Source organism: Salmo salar, chromosome ssa13 (assembly GCF_905237065.1).
Source record: "Salmo salar chromosome ssa13, Ssal_v3.1, whole genome shotgun sequence".
NCBI lineage: Eukaryota > Metazoa > Chordata > Actinopteri > Salmoniformes > Salmonidae > Salmo > Salmo salar.
The window spans coordinates 33007619-33030938 of record NC_059454.1 but is presented as its reverse complement, the minus strand read 5'-3'; the positions used below and the strand labels follow the sequence as shown (position 1 = coordinate 33030938).

Below are 23320 nucleotides of genomic sequence, written 5' to 3'. Positions count from 1 at the left end.
TGTTAAGAGTAATCTTGAAAAACATCAAACCTGTAATGTACATTTCTCCAAGTGGAAGGATAGGTGAAACTTTAGAACAGAGAGGTATTCTATGTTCAGTCTATTGTGTGGCTGAGTGTCAAGTCATGGCCGTGCCTCTGGCTCCCTCTCAAGCACTAACACTCTGTGAAAGCATTCCAAATCCGGCCACGGATAGGTGCTCGGCACAGCACAGGGCTTAATTCTCTTCCTAGCAGTTGTATCAAAACACAAATAAACATCAGGGCCCTTGGCTTGGCCTGTTTCTAAAGAGCCATCACGGTAATTGGAAGAGAGAGGTTGAGGACTTTGAGTCAGGCTATTCACTTAGCCTAGCTTTCACCAGCACATCCACATACAGCTATCAAAGGAGGCATAGAACGTTTATGAAAGGGTCAGACAGAACAGATTGGCCAGGGATTAACTCTAGGTAGGGAAGGGCTGCTCTATGTTACAGCTCCAGGAAGTCTATTCTAAAGCCTCTATATTGTAGCATTCAATAGATCCCATATATCTCTTATCTGTCTTTCATTTTCATCATATTGTTTTGTGCTGGTAAGTTGAAGGCTTATTTTCCTAACAGCAGCTGTGTTTTGAAAAGGCGTGGTTTGACATGGGCAGCAACCATTGTTATTGAAAGGGCATTCACAGAAGGAAGAGGAAGGTGGGGAGGTGTCAAAGGTCAGGGGTCAGAGAGGGATGATGCCCCTTTGGGAGGGGTGCAATGTGTGTTAGGTTAGTTAGTTTCCCCCGGGTCGGTCGGCCTACACCCCACACCCACATGGAAGGACAGAGGGGCGCAGTCAGGAGGAGTCAGGGGGTCAGTGGAGCCCCCCAGAGAGGAGCCAGAGGAACAGAGATATTTACCATTGGGGAACAGCTGTGGGGCTGCCTGGTTCTGGACACTCCTCTCCCCTGCACACACATATACACATACATTGCAAAAATACTGCTTTAGTGCTCCATTTAGAAACATGGGCCGAACATCTGAGACGTCATCATGAGAATAATCCTCTATGTATATAATACTGTACTTTAGTTCAATGGAATTGCCCCCATTTCTGGGCAGGTTCACTAAGCATATTCATGAAACACATAAGTCATCCATCTCTCCTAGATGAAACACTCAGAATCAATGACCAGAGGAGTTGCAGAAAACCATTGATTTGTCACAAGGGCAAAACTATTGATAATAATTGTACTATTGATAATGCAAGGATGGCTGGCCAGACAATGTTGTGTACATTCTAAATCAAAACAGAAAATGACTATGACAGATAACTCGCTAGAACTAGGTCACCTCTAATGACAAAGGCAGACAAAGGCAGATACCCACACCATGCAATCATGCACATACAAGAGCCACACGTTCAAGAGGAGGCAGACTTGAGGTAAAGCCAAGTTAGTGCAAACTCTGCAAGCCATTATAGCAAGAGTCATATAGTTAGTGGTTAGTAAGAGAAGACAGGTCAGAGATGGATTCACCATCATGCTTTGCTGCCAGGCATTCAGGGTTAAAAATAAGAAGTTGTGGCATCTCACAGCATGGTGCTACTGTTGTGTTATGTTGTGTGACACTACTCTCTTCGACATGCTTAGAACATGTATTCCTCTAGTGTCATTCAGGTGAGTTAGGGATTACACAGGTCCACGTCTGTTTTCATAGAAACGCATGAGAACCGTTGAGGATTCTTTACCTCAGCGAGGAGACCGCACACATAGAATGCACTGTTTACATCCTCTGATGCCATAGATATGCCAATATGACTGGGTGATTCCATGCCAGCATAGGCCGAAAATATTTGGGGTATCTCAGATTGTTTTACTCATTGTGGTGATTCTTCTAGACAGAAAGATAGAGCGCTGTCAAAAGTACTCCAACACACAACTACTAGAAGAATGAATATGCAGTATGGATCACCCGTTAGTATGTATGTGTGTGCACTTTTGTGCATGCATGCGATCGTGAGTGTATGTCCATATACATGTGTGTGTGCATGCGTGCGTGTGTGTGCATATGTGTGTGTGTGTGTATGTGTGTGTATATGTGTGTGTATGCAAAGGTGTAAAGTAATTAAGTAAAAATACTTTAAAGTACTACTTAAGTAGTTTTTAGGGGTATCTGTACTTCACTATTTCTATTTTTTGACAACTTTTACTTTTACTCCGCTAAAGAAAATAATGTACTTTTTACTCCATACATTTTCCCTGACACCCAAAAGTACTCGTTCATTTTTGAATTCTTAGCAGGACAGGAAAATGGTCCAATTCACACACTTATCAAGAGAACATCCCTGGTCATCCCTACTGCCTCTGATCTGGCGGACTCACTAAAAAGAAATACTTCGTATGTATGCGTGTTGTAGTGTGCCCCTGGCTATCAGTAAATTAAAAAAAAGAAAATTGTGCCGTCTGGTTTGCTTAATATAAGGAATTTGAAAGGATTTATACTTTTACTTTTGATACTTAAGTATATTTTAGTAATTACATTTACTTTTGAAACAAAAGTATATTTAAAACCAAACACTTTTAGACTTTTACCCAAGTAGTATTTTACTGGGTGACTTTCACTTTTACTTGAGTCATTTTCCATTAAGGTATCTTTACATTTACTCAAGCATGACAAGTATTTCCACCACTGTGTGCGGTGTGTGTGTGTGTGTGTGTGTGTGGATGGCATAGTGTGACTAGCTCCTAAAATGATGCAGTTCCTGAGCATGTCTGCATCTGCCTGTTATTGGGAGAGGTTTGTGATCTGCTCTACTAACAGCTTGAATACTTCCACATGATAGCTGCTCCTTTCTGTTTTCTTACGCTTCTTGCTTTACAGAAACGTACTGTATTTGCAAACATACTGGAGACCAGACGTAGAGGGAAGGTTACAGTGTGTTAATCCAACATAAATGGAAAGTTTGATTTGGTAATCTGATGAGTTTTCCATACGGTAAATCAGATCATACATCACTTACTGACTGTGTGTGTGTGTGTGTGTGTGTGTGTGTGTGTGTGTGTGTGTGTGTGTGTGTGTGTGTGTGTGTGTGTGTGTGTGTGTGTGTGTGTGTGACAGGGCCGGACCATACTAATTTGATGTGTGTGTTTTTCTCCATATAGAGGAGCTTTACTGATACGTACGTTTACAGCATGTACAAGTAAACATGTTGAGACTTGCACCATAAACTCTAAACCCCCAACAATGCACTAAAAGTGACTGATAGGAAAGATGAAAGGCAAAATGTTTCAAATAGAAGAGGGCTATGCACTGCCCATTGAATGATGGCTGAGTTTGGGTGGAGAGACTGAGACAACAGAATTAATGAAGATGTGGCACAGTGCATCACCACAATGAGTAAAAAAACTAAAGAACAACAACGAAATCAATAGACAGTGTAGGACTACTATGATCAACGGTGGTTTAGTCCTGTTCCAGTGTTATTCAATAGACAGTGTAGGACTACTATGATCAACGATGGTTTAGTCCTGTTCCAGTGTTATTCATGGGACTGAGAGCATTGAAGTGGTAGTCACTGCTCAATTCAACTACTTTACTTTAGTATATTGGGGCTATATGAACAGAATACTCTAATTTACATAAAGGTTGCTTTGGTTGTTTTTCAATTTTGAATCATCCTCCATTACTGCTATATAAAAAATCTCTTGAGGAAATTAATTTTCACTGGGAGTCTCCATCTCCCAGTCTGTCCTGTCTGGCTGTCTTTAGTAATGTTAGTGCCTGGCTGAAGCAGTCCCAATCATCCTGTCAGTCAGCCCGCTGTGAGGGGCTCGTTTGGCGGTTTGTTTATTTTATTGTGGTTTTATTAACTAATAGTGCCTCTTGGAGAGATGGAGTGCATCAGCACCAAACCACAGAGTGGGCTGCTACCACAACTCCCCGCCCCCCTTGTCTCCCCCCTCCACAATCCACCGTACCAACAGAGCCTGTGGAGGGAAACCCAAGACCCTAACTGCCTGAGCGCTCCCTAATCTGTCACGTCAGACGCAGATCTCTTCGGTCTTGGTAATGGTGGCTCAGACATCGAATTTGGCCACGGCAGACTTTGTGGCGTCCTGGCAGCCTCGCTGGAGTACGGTGGTAATGATAGGGTGGTTGACCAGGCCTTGACATGGGCCTGGATCTCATCAGCACTGTGGTGGAGGGGGGGGGGGACTAGACACACTGAGCCAGCCAGACAATCAGCCACTGAAACCAGCCAACCAGTCAACCAAAACAGCTGACCAGCCACCAACACCAGCCAACCAGCTGCCCAAACCAGTCAACCAGCCACTGAAACCAGCCAACCAGCCTATACACAGCCTCGATTCATTTACAAAACGGCAAAAGCTGAACCAAAAATATACTATATATCCACCTGACAGAAAACACCAATCTGTCTGGTTCAATGTGTCTCTTTCCATGGGTCATTCTACACAGCCTCGATTTAATTACTTCCTGTCAACCATAGCAAACAACATTTACAAATGTCAATGAAGGTTTAGATTGGGTTTGATTAGGTATACTTTCAGTGTAACATCATTGAGGAGTTGACCAAAGGCCTAAGAGAGTAGAGGAGCTGCGTCTGGCTACATGGGGTGGTGAAGCGGAAGCAGAGGAAGCACAGTGTCCAGCGAAGCAGGGAGAGAGAAAAGAGCAAAGCAAATGCAGCCGGAGAGAGAGAGAGAGACAGAGAGAGAGAGAGAGCGAGAGAGAGAGAGAGAGAAGGTCACATCTGTAGGCTGCAGCAGAGAGAGGCACAGCTTTTGTCTTTGTGTGTAACAGCCAAAGCAGCAGAAGTCGACTCTTGGCGATGTAGATGCCTCTGGAACTACCTGGTAATATGTGAGTAAGGTTGTGGATATGATTGATACAGTACATGTCATATTCTATCTCAGAGCACATCCTTCAGGTAGTTATCCCCCACAACCCGTCCAATGTGTGCTGACTCACCTACACATGTCTTTCCATCAGTGTGCAGGGCAAACTTCATGTGACACGCACATCTGGGGCCGTGGTCCGTCTCCTCACAGATGTGCTGGCAACCCCCGTTGCCGTAGTTACAGGTCACTGTCAAGGAGCACACAGTTAGAGCAGAAGGAACATGCTGCACAGTCATCTGTGTGCTGTGACATCATCACCCTCTCAACCTCAGTGTGATGGAGACGTTTAGGCAGTCCTCCCATTTACACCTTGGTGTGAAGGAACTCACCCCCCTAAACCATCACCTACTTAGTGGAATGGAGCAGAACTGCAGAGTTCAGAGTTTTATTCTCACGGGACTCACATTTGAATGAGAGTACCGCTCTTTTAGTGTGTGTGTGTTTTTGTGGTGTGTTGATTGTGTCGACATTAGCATACTCAATACACCTGCGATGTCAGACTGCCAAAGGGTGAGAGCCAAGGCTTCCTCCTCCATCCTGTCTGCACTCTACTACCCCCGCGCCTTTTGCCCTTTTTCTGGGCTGTCACTTTTTTGTTGGAATAACACTTCTCCAATCCTTACCCAAACACAGGCAAATCCCCCATAAGCCCCGGCTCCAGCCCTGACCTGATGAGCCTTGTTGCAAGGCAACAGGAAGTGTGTGCTGTCCATCACAATGGCTCTGTCTCACAGAAACCTGCTGACCGCTCCCTTAGTTACTCTATTTGTGTCAATTATCAGACGGTATAAATCATTTGCTGTGATAAACTGGCAGAATCACTTGGAAACAACCGGTTTCTGACGCTGTTTTAAAAATCTGTTGGATGCATCTATTGGAAGGTAGAATGAGCTGAATGTTCTGCTCCACCTTCCGTAATAATAAGTGATTTATATGGAGTCATACTATAATGACTCTGCTTCGTGTGTAGAGGGGAGCAGGGGGCCCACTTACACTTGCAGTCCCTCATGTTCCTGGTGAGCTGGAAGCCAGGCCTGCACTCGCAGGCGATGCCTCCCTTTGGTGTCTCCCGGCAGATGTGAGCACAGCCATGGTTCTTATCCATGCAGGTGGGGCCCTCCTTGGTGCCCTCTGATCGCACTGCAGGGAGAAGAGTGAGTTAGAGGTGACCTAATAGATTGTACTACTTATTACTCCTTGTCCAGATGCCATGCCCACATCAGAGGAGGCTGGTGGGAGGAGCTATAGGAGGACGGGCTCATTGTAATGGCTGGAATGGAACGGAGTCAAACATATGGTTTCCATGTGTTTGATACTGTTCCATTTCCTCCATTCCAGCCATTACAATGAGCCCATCCTCCTATGGCCCCTACCACCAGCCTCCTCCCACACACACCCACCCACCCACCCACACACACACACACACACACACACACACACACACACACACACACACACACACACACACACACACACACACACACACACACACACACACACACACACACACACACACACACCCACACCCACACACACACACACACACACACACACTCCCTAACCCTGTCTGCTCCTGGTGACTGACATCCACAGTTGTCCCTGTTCCAAATGTCCAGTGTTGATGATCTCCTGTTAGAACACACTGCATTGTGCCAGGCTATAAAAACTAGCCCGCTTAGAGAAAGGATTTAACTCCCACCTGGAGTTGATCCTGCAGTCCTGTAAGCTTAATTGAGGTAATCCCTAACCAAAAAGAGGACACTAAGGAGACATTTAAACTTTCAGGCACATTCTTCAAACTCAGAGGCGTGCGAGGAGAGGCCTAAAAAACACATAGCACATTTCAGAGGTTTACTACACTCAAACCACAATGCTTTGGTTCAGTTAAAATGGGTCCGTTTTCTGTGGATGCATGGACCGATTATTTGTCCAAACCCAACAAAGGGATGCTTTTGTTGGACTCCATTATATACAGCCATCTTACAAAAGCTGAGTGTTTTAGCCATTCAAAGCTACACTCAAAGAGCCATGCAGATACAGCATTTTGATCTCATGTGTGTATGAAGGTCACTTCTACAACACCTTCCACGACTCAAGAGGATTCCATCCCAGGCCTCACTTGTGTTATAAATTATAACAGGAGGCAGTGGTATTTGTATTTATTTAACCTTTATTTTAACTAGGCAATTCAGTTAAGAACAAATTCTTATTTACTATGACGGCCTACCAAAAGGCAAAAGGCCTCCTGTGGGGCGGGGGCTGGGATAATATATATATATATATTTTTAAATATATATATAGGACAAAACACACGTCACGACAAGAGAGACAACACAACACTACATAAAGAGAGACCTAAGACGACAACATAGCATGACAGCAACACATGACAACACAGCATGGTAGCAGCACAACATGACAACAACATGGTAGCCACAAAACATGGTAGCAGCACAAAACATGGTACAAACTTTATTGGGCTCAGACAACAGCACAAAGGGCAAGAAGGTAGAGACAGCAATACATCACGCAAAGCAGCCACAACTGTCAGTAAGAGTGTCCATGATTGAGTCTTTGAATGAAGAGATTGAGATAAAACTGTCCAGTTTGAGTGTTTGTTACAGCTCGTTCCAGTCGCTAGCTGCAGTGAACTGAAAAGAGGAGCGACCCAGGGATGTGTGTGCTTTAAGGGATCTTTAACAGAATGTGACTGGCAGAACGGGTGTTGTATGTGGAGGATGAGGGCTACAGTAGATATCTCAGATAGGGGGGAGTTATGCTACTATGTATTATGTATGACATCTTTATAGATCACAGGCAGAGATTTGACTCCATGCGATGAGACAATGTCACTATTACAGCTGTAGTGACAAGCCCCAAACCCACTATCTCATTAAAAACCAAACACATCTCTCATCCCCCACCAATGTCCCTCCTCTACCTCTATGTGGTTAGAGGACACCAAATGGCGCCCTATTCCATATTTAGTGCACTACTTTTGACAAGGACCCGTAGGGCTCTGGTTAGAAGTAGTGCACTATACATGTGTACATGACCGTAAGTACATCTCAGAACACCCAAGGGCCAGGCCACCCATACAAAAATGTATGCACACACTACTGTAAGAAGCTTTGGATAAAGATGTCTGCTAATTGGTATTATGGTATTATTATATATTACATGCTATAGAGGACTGCAATGTACCGTACATGGACAATCATTCTACAGTTTTCATGTGCGTGCCCTGTGGACATACTGTATGATGTGATGATGAGAAAATACTGTCAGTGTAAATGTGCTGATGAACCATGGCAAAGAGACAAGAGCTGAGCCTAGTTTTATCCTTAATGCCTTATTTATGTACTTTAACGCCTGCCTTCATAGCCTTCCATAATTACACCCTCTTGTTTTCCACGTGTCGTGCCAACAAACTGAACTGGCCCTTTTATTTCGTTTCACTTAGTTAGGGCTGATGTCAGAGAGACAGATATGTTTCCAGGTCCCTCTCTACTTTTTGTCTAGCTGAGGATGCAAGAATCAACGGGGTGTTGATGGGTCGCATTAGTGCTGTCCATCACCTAAAAGTCTGTTAAGAGGTCTTACGATGTCAGGCTTCAGCCTTTCTGTCAGGCTTCCCAGCTTTTGCTTTCCTGATCCGTAAAAATGGGTGATGGCCCAGTCAGAAAGATGGGAGAGGCTGAGCAATCAGACACTGACTGCAAAAACAGACCGAGGACAGAGGGTCAAGTCGGAACAAAAAACCCATTCCACCACCACAGCGGTTGAGACACATTAAGTACAGGGACGATGACTGGAGTCCACTGACCATATAACAACACCCCCTCTTTAAGTTAAGGTGCAGCAAACCTCAGGAGATCAGTGCTGGGGAAACTCAAGCAGAAGTTGGAATTCAACAGTCCTTTCACACTGCTCCATGCCAAACCCAACACACAGACAGACGGGAGATGAACCCAACACACAGACAGACGGGAGATGAACCCAACACACAGACAGACGGGAGATGAACCCAACACACAGACAGACGGGAGGTGAACCCAACACACAGGCAGGCAGGAGGTGAACCCAACACACAGACAGACGGGAGGTGAACCCAACACACAGACAGACGGGAGGTGAACCCAACACACAGGCAGACGGGAGGTGAACCCAACACACAGACAGACGGGAGGTGAACCCAACACACAGACAGACAGACGGGAGGTGAACCCAACACACAGGCAGGCGGGAGGTGAACCCAACACACAGACAGACGGGAGGTGAACCCAACACACAGACAGATGGGAGGTGAACCCAACAGACAGACAGACGGGAGGTGAACCCAACACACAGACAGACGGGAGGTGAACCCAACACACAGACAGACGGGAGGTGAACCCAACACACAGACAGACAGACGGGAGGTGAACCCAACACACAGACAGACGGGAGATGAACCCAACACACAGACAGACGGGAGATGAACCCAACACACAGACAGACGGGAGATGAACCCAACACACAGACAGACGGGAGATGAACCCAACACACAGACAGACGGGTGGTGAACCCAACACACAGACAGACGGGAGGTGAACCCAACACACAGACAGACGGGAGATGGACCCAACACACAGACAGACGGGAGGTGAACCCAATACACAGACAGACGGGAGGTGAACCCAACACACAGACAGACGGGAGATGAACCCAACACACAGACAGACGGGAGGTGAACCCAACACACAGACAGACGGGAGATGAACCCAACACACAGACAGACGGGAGATGAACCCAACACACAGACAGACGGGAGGTGAACCCAACACACAGACAGACGTCTGTGAACACAGAGAGGGATAGAGTTTCCCACTTGGCAGCCCCTAAGAGACTCAAGATCACTTACCAGGGTCACAACGTGCATCCCCAAAATCCCCCCACACTCTCCCCACCTATATGAGACCTATCTGACACCCCTCTCCCTTAATACCGCAGACCCATCCATCAATAGCGGGTCGGGCCAGGGCCAGAACCTGGCCCTGTTCTCTCTGAGGACCTATAAAAGCCAAAGTGCTGACACAATGGTCCTTTTCTCCCTGGCCATGCTATGGAACCACCCTCTGCAGTTCCCTTCAACTGGTTTATCATTACTACTACAGCTATTGTAATTTATGCGGGGTCTCGTCGAGAAATGAAATATAAATAAATAATAGGGATGCAGAAAGAAAAATGGCCCAACGCAAAGTAACTGGGAGAAGTGATGGAGGAAAATAAGGAACTGTGGCCTGCGAACACCAGCAGTCCACTGAAACAAGACCCATAAGACATAACTCTATGTGTAGAAACCAACACAAATATCACAGGGCACTTTATAGACGGATTGCTGGATAAGCAATATGGGTTGAAGTCATGAAGCCAGAGGGGAACCTTCCAAATGGTTACCAGGGGACAGACTAGACATTGGTTCTCACACTATTGAACACAGAGAGCGATCATCGAAAACCACTGACTGCAGTGGTGGAAAAAAGAACACCCGGCAATTAGCACAAAGAACAGAAAGAGAGAGAGAGAGAGAGACCTTTTCCCCAGAAGCGACTTAGCCACAGCAGCAATAGCCAACCAACCATGTCGTGACCTGTACACCAGACACTCAGGAGAGGCTTGTAACTCAGGGACTACTGTACTGCAGTGCCACCGCAGCAGCCCAAAGCTAACAAATCTAGAACCACTTTCTTCCTCCCTGCTCCAGATCCTACTCCAGACACAATAGTGTTCAGGCTCAAGGGTAATACTTTTAAAGCGCAGTGGAACAAAGTAAAGGATGCAAAACATTTCTCAAGAGCTTTCAATAATACATTCCTGTTCTGTGCATCTCTGACAATTACTGTACAGGGACACTTCCCTCCAAAGAAAAACTCCAATCTAAAGAGAGGACAGGAAATAATGAATGGAGAAATAGGCCTACACATGCTGCCCAGAGAACAGTTCTGTTTGTCTCAATGTTCATATCCAACCACAGTTACTCTCCTCTAATGCAGTCATTTATGTTCATCTGGAACTAAACAGAATGTGCGTTTGGAGCGACCAGGCAATTAAAGCAGCATTCCTTCCTCTTAGATAATGGGCCGTTAAAACTTTTTAACAGGAGGATAAAAATGTCAGCGCATGGAAAAGGCGGAGAGGAGCCGAAGAGAGAGGCGGGACCGGGCCAGGGTGCAGATGGGCCCGGGGAGCAACAGGGCATCCAGGGGTTCCACGTCGCGACCTAGCGCCGTCCCGACGGCAAGCGGATGCCCTCAAAGAGACAGCAGATCCAGCTCACTGAGCCAAGCGCTACTGTTTAGACCCTTCTGCCAACCGTTGGTTCCCTTCAGCTCCCAAAGGCCCAGTTACAGCAGCAGCTTATTCACTTATTGGGAAGAGAGACAGGGCATAAACAGTCCCAGACAGGGAAAGTGGCAGTTGATTGTGGAATTATATTTTCCCATAGGATACATCTGCATGTCTGTGGTTAGGATGAAAGGCACCTAAACTACCAACAAACCTAATGACATTATTTCTATAGTATGTTTCCAAAACAATACTTGCATAGTTTTCTAATGATCCTAACTATTGTATTGCTAAGTGGTTTAAATACTTTTGGTTTAAGAGACTACATAAGACATGATTTTGAAGGCTTTTCTCACGTGCCTCTGCTTCTCTACCCGTGGGTGTATGGATTCTTTCTTGTTGCTGTTGTTGATGTTGTTGTGTGTGTGTGTGTGTGTGTGTGTGTGTGTGTGTGTGTGTGTGTGTGTGTGTGTGTGTGTGTGTGTGTGTGTGTGTGTGTGTGTGTGTGTGTGTGTGTGTGTGTGTGTGTGTGTGTGTGTGTGTGTGTTTGTGACTGCATCCATCTGTATGTGTGTCTATTCTAGAGCACTTGCTGTGCAGGGTTTCCGTTAGGAAAATGTGGCGCTGTGACCTGGAAGATTTTAATTTACCGGCCATTTGAGAAATGTACCAGACCCATATGTATTGGGTGCATAACCAATTATGGCGTCCACCCACAGTGCTCAGAATGACAGAAATCACATTTAGATGATGGTAATGCAGCTGGACAGAACATGAAACTCATATAATGAAGCAGACAATAAAACGTAAATTTCAAACATTTGCAATTCGCGGGAAAACACAATTCTAAACAGTGCACCTGATAGCGGTTCAATATGTTACAGATATGAACATCTCTGTTAGAAAGCGGGGGGATCTAAAGATGCAACAACTAAGTTGGGTTGCTAATACGACTAGGATGGTGCCTTTGGTTTCTGGACAATGAAAGAAAGTTGATATGATAGAACAGTAGAGAAATGGCATAGTGGTGTGTCCAATAGAACAGGAGAGAAATGGCATAGTGGTGGGTCCAATAGAACAGGAGAGAAATGGCATAGTGGTGTGTCCAATAGAACAGTAGAGAAATGGCATAGTGGTGGGTTCAATAGAACAGGAGAGAAATGGCATAGTGGTGTGTCCAATAGAACAATAGAGAAATGGCATAGAGGTGGGTTCAATAGAACAGGAGAGAAATGGCATAGTGGTGGGTTCAATAGAACAGGAGAGAAATGGCATAGAGGTGGGTTCAATAGAACAGTAGAGAAATGGCATAGAGGTGGGTTCAATAGAACAGGAGAGAAATGGCATAGAGGTGGGTTCAATAGAACAGTAGAGAAATGGCATAGAGGTGGGTTCAATAGAACAGGAGAGAAATGGCATAGTGGTGGGTTCAATATAACAGGATAGAAATGGCATAGAGGTGGGTTCAATAGAACAGGAGAGAAATGGCATAGAGGTGGGTTCAATAGAACAGGAGAGAAATGGCATAGTGGTGGGTTCAATAGAACAGGAGAGAAATGGCATAGAGGTGGGTTCAATAGAACAGGAGAGAAATGGCATAGTGGTGGGTTCAATAGAACAGTAGAGAAATGGCATAGTGGTGGGTTCAATAGAACAGTAGAGAAATGGCATAGAGGTGGGTTCAATAGAACAGGAGAGAAATGGCATAGTGGTGGGTTCAATATAACAGGATAGAAATGGCATAGAGCTGGGTTCAATAGAACAGGAGAGAAATGGCATAGAGGTGGGTTCAATAGAACAGGAGAGAAATGGCATAGAGGTGGGTTCAATAGAACAGGAGAGAAATGGCATAGTGGTGGGTTCAATAGAACAGGAGAGAAATGGCATAGAGGTGGGTTCAATAGAACAGGAGAGAAATGGCATAGTGGTGGGTTCAATAGAACAGGAGAGAAATGGCATAGAGGTGGGTTCAATAGAACAGGATAGAAATGGCATAGAGGTGGGTTCAATAGAACAGTAGAGAAATGGCATAGTGGTGGGTTCAATAGAACAGGAGAGAAATGGCATAGAGGTGGGTTCAATAGAACAGGATAGAAATGGCATAGAGGTGGGTTCAATAGAACAGGAGAGAAATGGCATAGAGGTGGGTTCAATAGAACAGGAGAGAAATGGCATAGAGGTGGGTTCAATAGAACAGGAGAGAAATGGCATAGAGGTGGGTTCAATAGAACAGTAGAGAAATGGCATAGAGTTGGGTTCAATAGAACAGGAGAGAAATGGCATAGAGGTGGGTTCAATAGAACAGGAGAGAAATGGCATAGAGGTGGGTTCAATAGAACAGGAGAGGAATTGCATAGAGGTGGGTTCAATAGAACAGGAGAGAAATGGCATAGAGGTGGGTTCAATAGAACAGGAGAGAAATGGCATAGAGGTGGGTTCAATAGAACAGTAGAGAAATGGCATAGTGGTGGGTTCAATAGAACAGTAGAGAAATGGCATAGAGGTGGGTTCAATAGAACAGGAGAGAAATGGCATAGTGGTGGGTTCAATATAACAGGATAGAAATGGCATAGAGCTGGGTTCAATAGAACAGGAGAGAAATGGCATAGAGGTGGGTTCAATAGAACAGGAGAGAAATGGCATAGAGGTGGGTTCAATAGAACAGGAGAGAAATTGCATAGTGGTGGGTTCAATAGAACAGGAGAGAAATGGCATAGAGGTGGGTTCAATAGAACAGGAGAGAAATGGCATAGTGGTGGGTTCAATAGAACAGGAGAGAAATGGCATAGAGGTGGGTTCAATAGAACAGGATAGAAATGGCATAGAGGTGGGTTCAATAGAACAGTAGAGAAATGGCATAGTGGTGGGTTCAATAGAACAGGAGAGAAATGGCATAGAGGTGGGTTCAATAGAACAGGATAGAAATGGCATAGAGGTGGGTTCAATAGAACAGGAGAGAAATGGCATAGAGGTGGGTTCAATAGAACAGGAGAGAAATGGCATAGAGGTGGGTTCAATAGAACAGGAGAGAAATGGCATAGAGGTGGGTTCAATAGAACAGGAGAGAAATGGCATAGAGTTGGGTTCAATAGAACAGGAGAGAAATGGCATAGAGGTGGGTTCAATAGAACAGGAGAGAAATGGCATAGAGGTGGGTTCAATAGAACAGGAGAGGAATTGCATAGAGGTGGGTTCAATAGAACAGGAGAGAAATGGCATAGAGGTGGGTTCAATAGAACAGGAGAGAAATGGCATAGAGGTGGGTTCAATAGAACAGGAGCGAAATGGCATAGAGGTGGGTTCAATAGAACAGGAGAGAAATGGCATAGAGTTGGGTTCAATAGAACAGGAGAGAAATGGCATAGAGGTGGGTTCAATAGAACAGGAGAGAAATGGCATAGAGGTGGGTTCAATAGAACAGGAGAGAAATGGCATAGAGGTGGGTTCAATAGAACAGGAGAGAAATGGCATAGAGGTGGGTTCAATAGAACAGGAGAGAAATGGCATAGAGGTGGGTTCAATAGAACAGGAGAGAAATGGCATAGAGGTGGGTTCAATAGAACAGGAGAGAAATGGCATAGAGGTGGGTTCAATAGAACAGGAGAGAAATTGCATAGAGGTGGGTTCAATAGAACAGGAGAGAAATGGCATAGAGGTGGGTTCAATAGAACAGGAGAGAAATGGCATAGAGTTGGGTTCAATAGAACAGGAGAGAAATGGCATAGAGGTGGGTTCAATAGAACAGGAGAGAAATGGCATAGAGGTGGGTTCAATAGAACAGGAGAGAAATTGCATAGAGGTGGGTTCAATAGAACAGGAGAGAAATGGCATAGAGGTGGGTTCAATAGAACAGGAGAGAAATGGCATAGAGGTGGGTTCAATAGAACAGGAGAGAAATGGCATAGAGGTGGGTTCAATAGAACAGGAGAGAAATGGCATAGAGGTGGGTTCAATAGAACAGGAGAGAAATGGCATAGAGGTGGGTTCAATAGAACAGGAGAGAAATGGCATAGAGGTGGGTTCAATAGAACAGGATAGAAATGGCATAGAGGTGGGTTCAATAGAACAGGAGAGAAATGGCATAGAGGTGGGTTCAATAGAACAGGAGAGAAATGGCATAGTGGTGGGTTCAATAGAACGGGAGAGAAATGGCATAGAGGTGGGTTCAATAGGGAGGTGGATGGAAATACATTTGCCAAAATTATATAATTACACCTGTCTATATAAAAATAAATGAAGTCATTCAAAATACTTATCCAGAAAGCATGACTTAGCCAAAAGAGGAATTGAGGATCATTAGCTTATTAACCAAAATAGCCATGGATTGCTTAAAATCACACGTTTGTAGGTCTATGCCTATTTGGTAAGCTCGCAATTTGGGCAGCGCGAGTGGCAGTAGGCTAGCAGATTATTGAACAGCGGCTGTCAGTGAAAAGCACCTGAAATGTGTGTGTAAATAATGTGTCTTGAGTGTAATTTAAAATGTTGAGACAAGAAGAAGAAGAGGGGGGGGGGTGTATGGAAAAGATATAGGTCGAGTCTCTCTGCAGAATGGCTCAGCTGTCTCCAGCCAATTCTTGTGCATTCATTGTTTCATTGTGTGAAATGTTTGCCCTTTGGTTTTGTATTTATTTAATCAATTCCCCATTACATATGTCACCAGTAGTAAATGTACCGTTAATCCCCGTCATTTTGAATTGTTGCGCAATGAATAGGTTTATAAAAGCACGTTTTACTCCAGCAACATCCAGCTGAGGAGCTGCAGGAGAAATCCCGCTCAAAATAGCATGCTGTGCACGTGTGATAGTTGTGTTGGACACAGGCACATTTAATGCCACTAAATGAATCAAATGAACCTATAGACCAATAAGCATGACAGTCAAATGTATTTCCATCAACTGGTATTTCCATCAAGGAATAAAAAGCATTGTTTTTGCGAATAATTTTTGGGGGGCAGGCAAAAGTTGTATTTAATGGCTTAAGAAAATAAAAACGGCCAAAAGCCGGCTAACGGAAACCCTGCTACTGTGGGACATGCCCCTCTCTACCTCACTCCTCATCCCTCATCCCTTCAAGGTCACCTCTGCTCTCCCTCTCCCAGCGGACCACCAATCCCCCCCCCGACAGAGAAGGGCACACAGAACAAAATAGAGCAACACAACACACCAGAGGCTTACCAGAATACCTGCACAAATAAAGGAGGCCACCCTCTCTCTTTAATAAAAATAAAAATGTCATTTCAATGCCACATTCTTTCTGAAATCAAAGGTAGACCAGTTGAAAGCAGCCGTCTGTCTGACAGGAGAAGGAGACATGATTCAGGCTGGCCCTCTGGGTAAAGCAATGACGGCAAAGTGTTTGTGGAAAACCCCCTCTGACTCTAAGGCAGTCCACTGTGGCATGCTGGCCCAGCTAGCTTAAAAATGGCCTTCAACAAACCCGACTATGAAAAAGAATGCCCGCCACAAAAGAAGTATGGAGGATTCAACAGTAGGGAAGCCAATACTTGCTAGAGCCAAAGCCACTGATGTATATATTTGTTATATTTGTTATATTTGTTGAAGCGTGGGGAGCCATGTGGCCAATGAAAGCCCAGTCTAGACAAATAGGGAACAGCAACTGAAGGCAAATTAGAAATGGAGATGAGAGAAAGTGGGGGGGAGGGCAAAAGAGACAGAGAGAGGGAGGGAGAGAGAAGGAATGAAAAAGAGGGTGAGAGGGAGAAAATTACAGAGAAAGAGAAAGCGAGAGAAAGAAACTGAAAGAGAGAGAGAGAGAAAAAGACAGAATGGAGGAGAGCGACAGTGTCCTGTAGGTCTTCTAGAGAAACAGTCTTTGATGCTGGACTAATGGTGAGACTTAATAGGTAGCCATGGGAGTGCGGGACGTTCCACTCGCTCCACTTCCCCAGAATAGGAAAAGAGCCTAGTTATACGGTCGGACTGCAGAGCAATGGAGCAGCCACTCCTGCACTTGTAAAAACAGCTCTGCGGCCAGCATACAGCCAGACAGGCAGGCATGCTGAGATCCAGCTCCAGGAATGGGAAGGGACACTTCAAGCCCTTCACAATAGGGGTTCCAGGCAGGAGAAAAAGAGAGGCTTCTCTTTTCACACGACTGGCTATAGCCAGCCATGGCTCACCATATCATATAATGGGAAACACTTAAGAATACAAATAATCTCTCAACGCATAGAGAAAAAAAACAGAAATAGAAATAACAGTCATAGTCCTGTGTGCCGTGTATAAAACAAGCACCTGATACTCTCCATGGCAACGCAGATAAAGGAGTTAGATAAATTAGGGACAATTAGCTACTACTCTGTTCAGCAAGTGGGCTACATGTACCCTGGTGATGAAGAATTTTTAATGTCAGGGATCACTGGCACCTATCTCAGCTTCTCTCATACTAAAATAATGTAGCCGCAGTGAAGCAGCAAAACTATGACGCCACCATGTGTAATGGATGTTATCACATTTATAGCAAAATTCCTGCTGCAGTTATGGCCTGGACATGTAATCAAATGTCCTGATGTACACAAATGCTATAATAGAATGTGTCTCAAAAACTGCCTTAAGCTAAAGTAAATTAAAAACTCTAGCATGTGTGTGTGTGTGCGTGTGTGTGTGTGTGCGTGTGCCTATATTCGTGTGTGAGTGTGTACATGCGTCTGTATGTGTGTCTGCACATGCGTCTCTGTGTGTGTGTGTGAGTGTTAGACGAGATGAGAGACCCTGCCAGCAAGTCTCATTGCACAAGGGCAAACAACCCCCCTGGGATGCTACTGAAAGCTCCAAACACAGGAAGTGGTTTTCAATGACGAAGTAAACATTTCCAGGAATGGAAAGGATAGTCATGTTCTACAGTAAAGGGAAGAGATTATAAGGAACTCATTGGTCGTCCCAATGGTCAGGTAGCTGACTAAAAATGACTGAATGTGAATTGAGTGGTAAACGTCCAGTGTAAACAAAGGACACTTAGTTATATTCTCTGATTCATCAACGTAATGTATAAGTAGCTATGGTAACCACGTTTGAAAGAGCTGAGGAAAATGATGTGCTAGACACTTGTCAGCCATCAACCCACTTCAAGACTATAGCACATTGATTGGTATGATTAGTATATACCACACAATTCTCAAGGCCCTCTCCAAGATCTCTGTATACCTGATATCCTGAGACTGATGTGAGTGTAGTGGGTACTTGCATTGCCAAGGCCTCGTGTCATGAAGCATCTGTCATTTTGATCAGTTTGATTGTGTGATTGGGAATGGGAGGTAATTAACAGTATCTCCGTCTCTCTGATGAAAGGCTCTAATGGGTTCCCACAGAACATCTGTGTTAGAAGATTAGAATCATCAGGTATAGAACAACCTGCACGCTACAATAAATACCTATTTTCTCTACAATGTTATGTTACCTTTTGGTGTAATGTATGTTGAAAAATCAGCAGTTTGCCAGTTAAACAAGTAGACAGTCTGAAACGGAATATAGCCCATCAGTGTACACCATAGGTACTGTCATTCCGGATATTTAAAAACAATACTGAAACTAAAATTATAGATGTCTGAGTTGACTGAGCAGCACGGAATTCCTGAAGGAGGCATTCCCATCTGCCAGACTCAGTCTCACGCACATATGTGGGTAGCAGGGACCCTGTTATCCCCCAACACGAAAAAAAATACAAAAATAAATCAAACACAAAGAAGTGGAACCCTCACTGACCTGAATGGCATTCCTATCAACCGCTAAGCGCCTTGGCTGGTCTTTCAAAGACTTTATGTCTTGACTGGGAAGAAATGTTTGGGGAGAATAAATGAACTGTTACATTCTGTCCAGCGAAACGTTGGGAGCCTTTATTTGGATAGAGAGTTTTTCATTCCTTTTTTGGGGGGGGGGGGCAGGCAGCAGGTCTAATAAGAGTCAGCCAGGCTAGCAGCAGACACCTTGTCATTAGCTATGGAGGCTGGCAGCCCCCTGCTGCCTAATTGGCAAAGCTCTCTACTAACAAGGGCTCTCAGACAGCAGGGGAATAGCCTGATAGTGCCCAGCCCAGCTGCAACGTCCCCTATCAGCCTCCCCCTTCCCTAACTCACCCGAGGAACACCTGATCCATTGATGAAAGGAATGGGAAGCTGATGTCTTTTTAATGAAGGTGATAAAACTCATGAGCTAACGGCACCCTGGGCTGATAGCACATTTAAGAGGAGGGCTGGCCAGGGCCATATTTATGAAGTACTGAGGGTCTCCTCTAAGCACACTTGGCAAAGACATTCAAGAATATTTTATGTTTCATTCCATATTTTCTCTCTGTGACTTTTAGTGTAGCCTTTGACACTTATACATCATTTTTCAATAAGCGAGAATGGTAATGCTGAGGATGAGTCGGGGTTATTGTCCAATAACTCGGCGGACTGGCTTCCTCCTTCACTTCCCTTTTCCTTTTAACACACACTGTTGTAATAATAGGCATAATAATAAGCAGATGCCAGCTGTTGTTCCGAATGTTTTTTCTAGAATAATGAAAAACTGACAGGGCAGTGATCTGTTGAGTGAGTGAGTTTGTAGATGTATGGCAGCTTTAATCTCTCCGTCCAAATGGAGCTCATCTGGAAGCAATGAAACGAATATTAACATGACAAATGGAACATTAACAGGGTACTTTATCAAGAAAGAGAGAGAGAGAGAGAGGAGAGGGAGAGAGAGGGGGGGGAGAGAGATAGAGAGAGAGAGAGAGAGAGAGGGGGAGAGGGAGAGAGAGGGGGAGGGAGAGGGAGGAGAGAGAGAGAGAGAGAGGGGGGGAGAGGGAGAGGGAGAGGGAGAGAGAGAGAGAGGGAGAGGGAGAGAGAGAGAGAGAGAGAGAGAGAGAGAGAGAGAGAGAGAGAGAGAGAGAGAGAGAGAGAGAGAGAGAGAGAGAGAGAGAGAGAGAGAGAGAGAGAGAGAGAGAGGGGAGGGAGAGGGAGAGGGAGAGGGAGAGAGAGGGGGAGGGAGAGGGAGAGGGAGAGAGAGGGGGAGGGAGAGAGAGAGAGAGAGAGAGAGAGAGAGAGAGAGAGAGAGGGAGAGGGAGAGATAGGTGCCTGGTCCTGAGGATGCTGTCTCAAACAAACAGACAGTACTGGGGTTGAGGGGGCAGTCCCTTCCCTTTGAAACACACGATCCGGCTATTTGCTACACTCAAATAACACTGTGCTTATGAAATGTAAACATTCACAGTTCACAAGGCCAGATTGATCTCATAAACCAGACTTCCAAGATGCCTGGCTTTCTATACTGATGACTACATTTTCGCTGAACAATAGTGTAAAATGGCATCTTGTGAAAGAGGCCTTGGGGCTTTCTGATAGCGCAGTTCATCTCAATGTCAGGATAAGAGACGTATTCAGTGATAATAATCTTGTAATTCATGAACTGACATGCTACCCTAACTAAATGCATGATAATAGTACTTATCAGACAAGTTGATGGGGGGATTTCATTGCTACTTTCCATCTACAGGTATCTACAGTGTCTTTACAAAGTATTCATACCCCTTGACTTATTCCACATTTTCTTTTGTTACAGCCTGAATTCTAAATGAATAAAGCTAAAAATAATAATATCACACAATGACAAAGTGAAAACACGTTTTTGAAATATTTACAAATTTATAAAGATTTTTAAACAGAAATACCTTATTTATATAAGTATTCAAACCCTTTGCTATGAGACTTGAAATTGAGCTCAGGCGCATCCTGTTTCCATTGATCATCCTAGAGATATTTCTACAACTTGATTGTATTGATGTATTGAAAATTTAATTCAGAAATATCACATTTACATAAGTATTCACACCCCTGAGTCAATACATGTCAGAATCACCTTTGGCAGGGATTACAGTTGTTAGTTTTTCTGGGTAAGCCTAAGAGCTTTGTACACCTGGAAAGTACAATATTTGCACATTATTCTTTTTTTAATTCTTCAAACTCTGTCAAGTTGGTTGTTGATCATTGATAGACAGCAATTTTCAAGACTTGCCATAGATTTTCATGCTGATTTAAGTCAAAACTGTATGCAATTCCAGTGTATATTTGGCCTTGTGTTTTAGGTTATTGTCATGCTGAAAGGTGAATTTGTCTCCCAGTGTCGGTTGGAAAACAGACTGAATCAGGTTTGCCTCTAAGATTTTGCCTGTGCTTAGCTCTATTCCATTTCTTTGTATCCTAAAAAAAACTCCCTAGTCCTTGCCGATGGCAAGCATACCCATAACATGATGCAGCCAACACCATTGCTTGAAAATATGAAGAGTGGTACTTAGTAATTTGTTGTATTGGATTTGCCCCAAACATAACGCTTTGTATTCAGGACAAAAAGTTTATTTCTTTGCCACATGTTTTGTAGTATTAATGTAGTGCCTTGTTGCAAACAGGATGCATGTTTTGTAATATTTATTCTGTACAGGCTTCCTTCTTTTCACTCTGTCATTTAGGTTAGTATTGTGGAGTAACTACAATGTTGTTGATCATCCTCAGTTTTCTCCTATCACAGCCATTAAACTGTTTTAAAGTCACCATTGGGCTCATTGTGAAATTCCTGAGTGGTTTCCTCCCTCTCCGGCAACTGAGTTAGGAAGGACACCTGTATCTTTGTAGTGACTGGGGGTATTGATACATCATCCAAAGTGTAATTAATAACTTCACCATGCTCAAAGGGATATTCAGTGTCTGTTTTATATATTTTTATCCATCTACAAATATGTGTCCTTCTTTACGAGGCATTCTTTGGGCGGCAGGTAGCCAAGTGGTTAGAGCGTTGGACAAGTAACCAAAAGGTTGCAAGAACGAATCCCTGAGCAGGTCAAAATCTGTCGTTCTGCCCCTGAACAAGGCAGTTAATCCACTGTTCCTAGGCCGTCATTGAAAATAAGAATTTGTTCTTATTAACTGACTTGCCTAGTTAAATAAAGTTAAAATAAAGAAATACAATTGGAAAACATCCCTAGTCTTTGTGGTTGAATCTGTGTTTGAAATGCATAGCTTGTCTAAGGGACCTTACAGATAATTGTATGAGTGGGGTAAAGAGATAAGGTAGTCATTCAAAAATCCTGTTAAACACTATTATTGCACACAGAGTGAGTCCATGCAACTTATTCTGTGACTTGTTAAGCAAACTTTTACTACTGAACTTATTTATGCTTGCCATAACAAAGGAGTTGAATACTTATTGACTCAAGACATTTCAGCTCTTCATTTTAAATGAATTTGTAAAAATGTCTAAAAACATAATTCCACTTTGACATTATGGGGTGTTGTGTGTAGGCCAGTGACACACAATCTCAATGTAATCCATTTTAAATTCAGGATGTAACACCACAAAATGTGAAAAAAGTGCAGGTGTGTGAATAATTTCTGAAAGCACTGTGTATGTATGGGTCTGAATAGATTGGCTCCACGCCTTCCCTTCTCTGACACATCCATCCCAATTCCAAAGGAAAGCTCCATAAACAAGTGTTGTTCCCGCTTCTGGCTACACGATTAATCTTTATTTATTTAACTCAGGTGTCCCGAGGCCATTCATACAACTGATGCTTTAAAAAAGCTGCCAGATCAGATCAGTTCAATTTGAAAAGGACTGAAAAGAACAAAACACAGCCTTCCTTACAGCTCAGGCGTTTTCTAACCACTCATACTGTTACCTTTGTTCACCTTTTTTGCGGGCAGGCCTGTTAGGGCGGATCCTGCTGTCAAAGACCCGGTTTGATTCCCTATCATATCAGACCAGTCACAGAAGACATACCTGTAGGCCTGCAGTATTGCTACAGTATGTGTATATCCCAAATGGCACCCTATTCCTTACATAGTGCACTACTTTTGATCAGATCCCAATGGTTGCACTATATAGGGAACATGGTGGCATTTGGGACTCAACCTATAGCCTATCACTTGTAATAAAAGCCTAAACAAGGCTTAATGAAAATGCACCATCTGCAGTGTAAATGATACTTCCCCTGAATGGAACCATAATGAGGTCATGACCCCAACAGTTTAAAGTTCCCCTTCAGGTAAGAGAGCAGGACTAATGAGCTCATACTGGTATCCTCTCTGGCACCATAAATCTGGTGCAGTCCT

At 44.1% G+C, this 23320-nt stretch overlaps 1 protein-coding gene across 4 annotated transcripts in view; it reads right to left on the bottom strand.

Moving 5' to 3' along the window:
- The window catches only part of LOC106566910 (signal peptide, CUB and EGF-like domain-containing protein 3), a 101785-nt gene that overhangs the window by 36093 nt on the left and 42372 nt on the right, over positions 1–23320 (bottom strand). For 2 of the 4 annotated variants that reach the window (XM_014135494.2, XM_014135495.2), the window contains exons 5-7: positions 5884–6030; positions 4961–5077; positions 886–933 (exon numbers count right to left, since the gene is read on the bottom strand). In XM_014135494.2, the coding sequence (XP_013990969.1) occupies positions 886–933; positions 4961–5077; positions 5884–6030 (312 nt within the window). The remainder of the gene's footprint in view (positions 1–885; positions 934–4960; positions 5078–5883; positions 6031–23320) is intronic. The other 2 variants (XM_014135496.2, XM_014135497.2) reach the window with 1 other exon arrangement.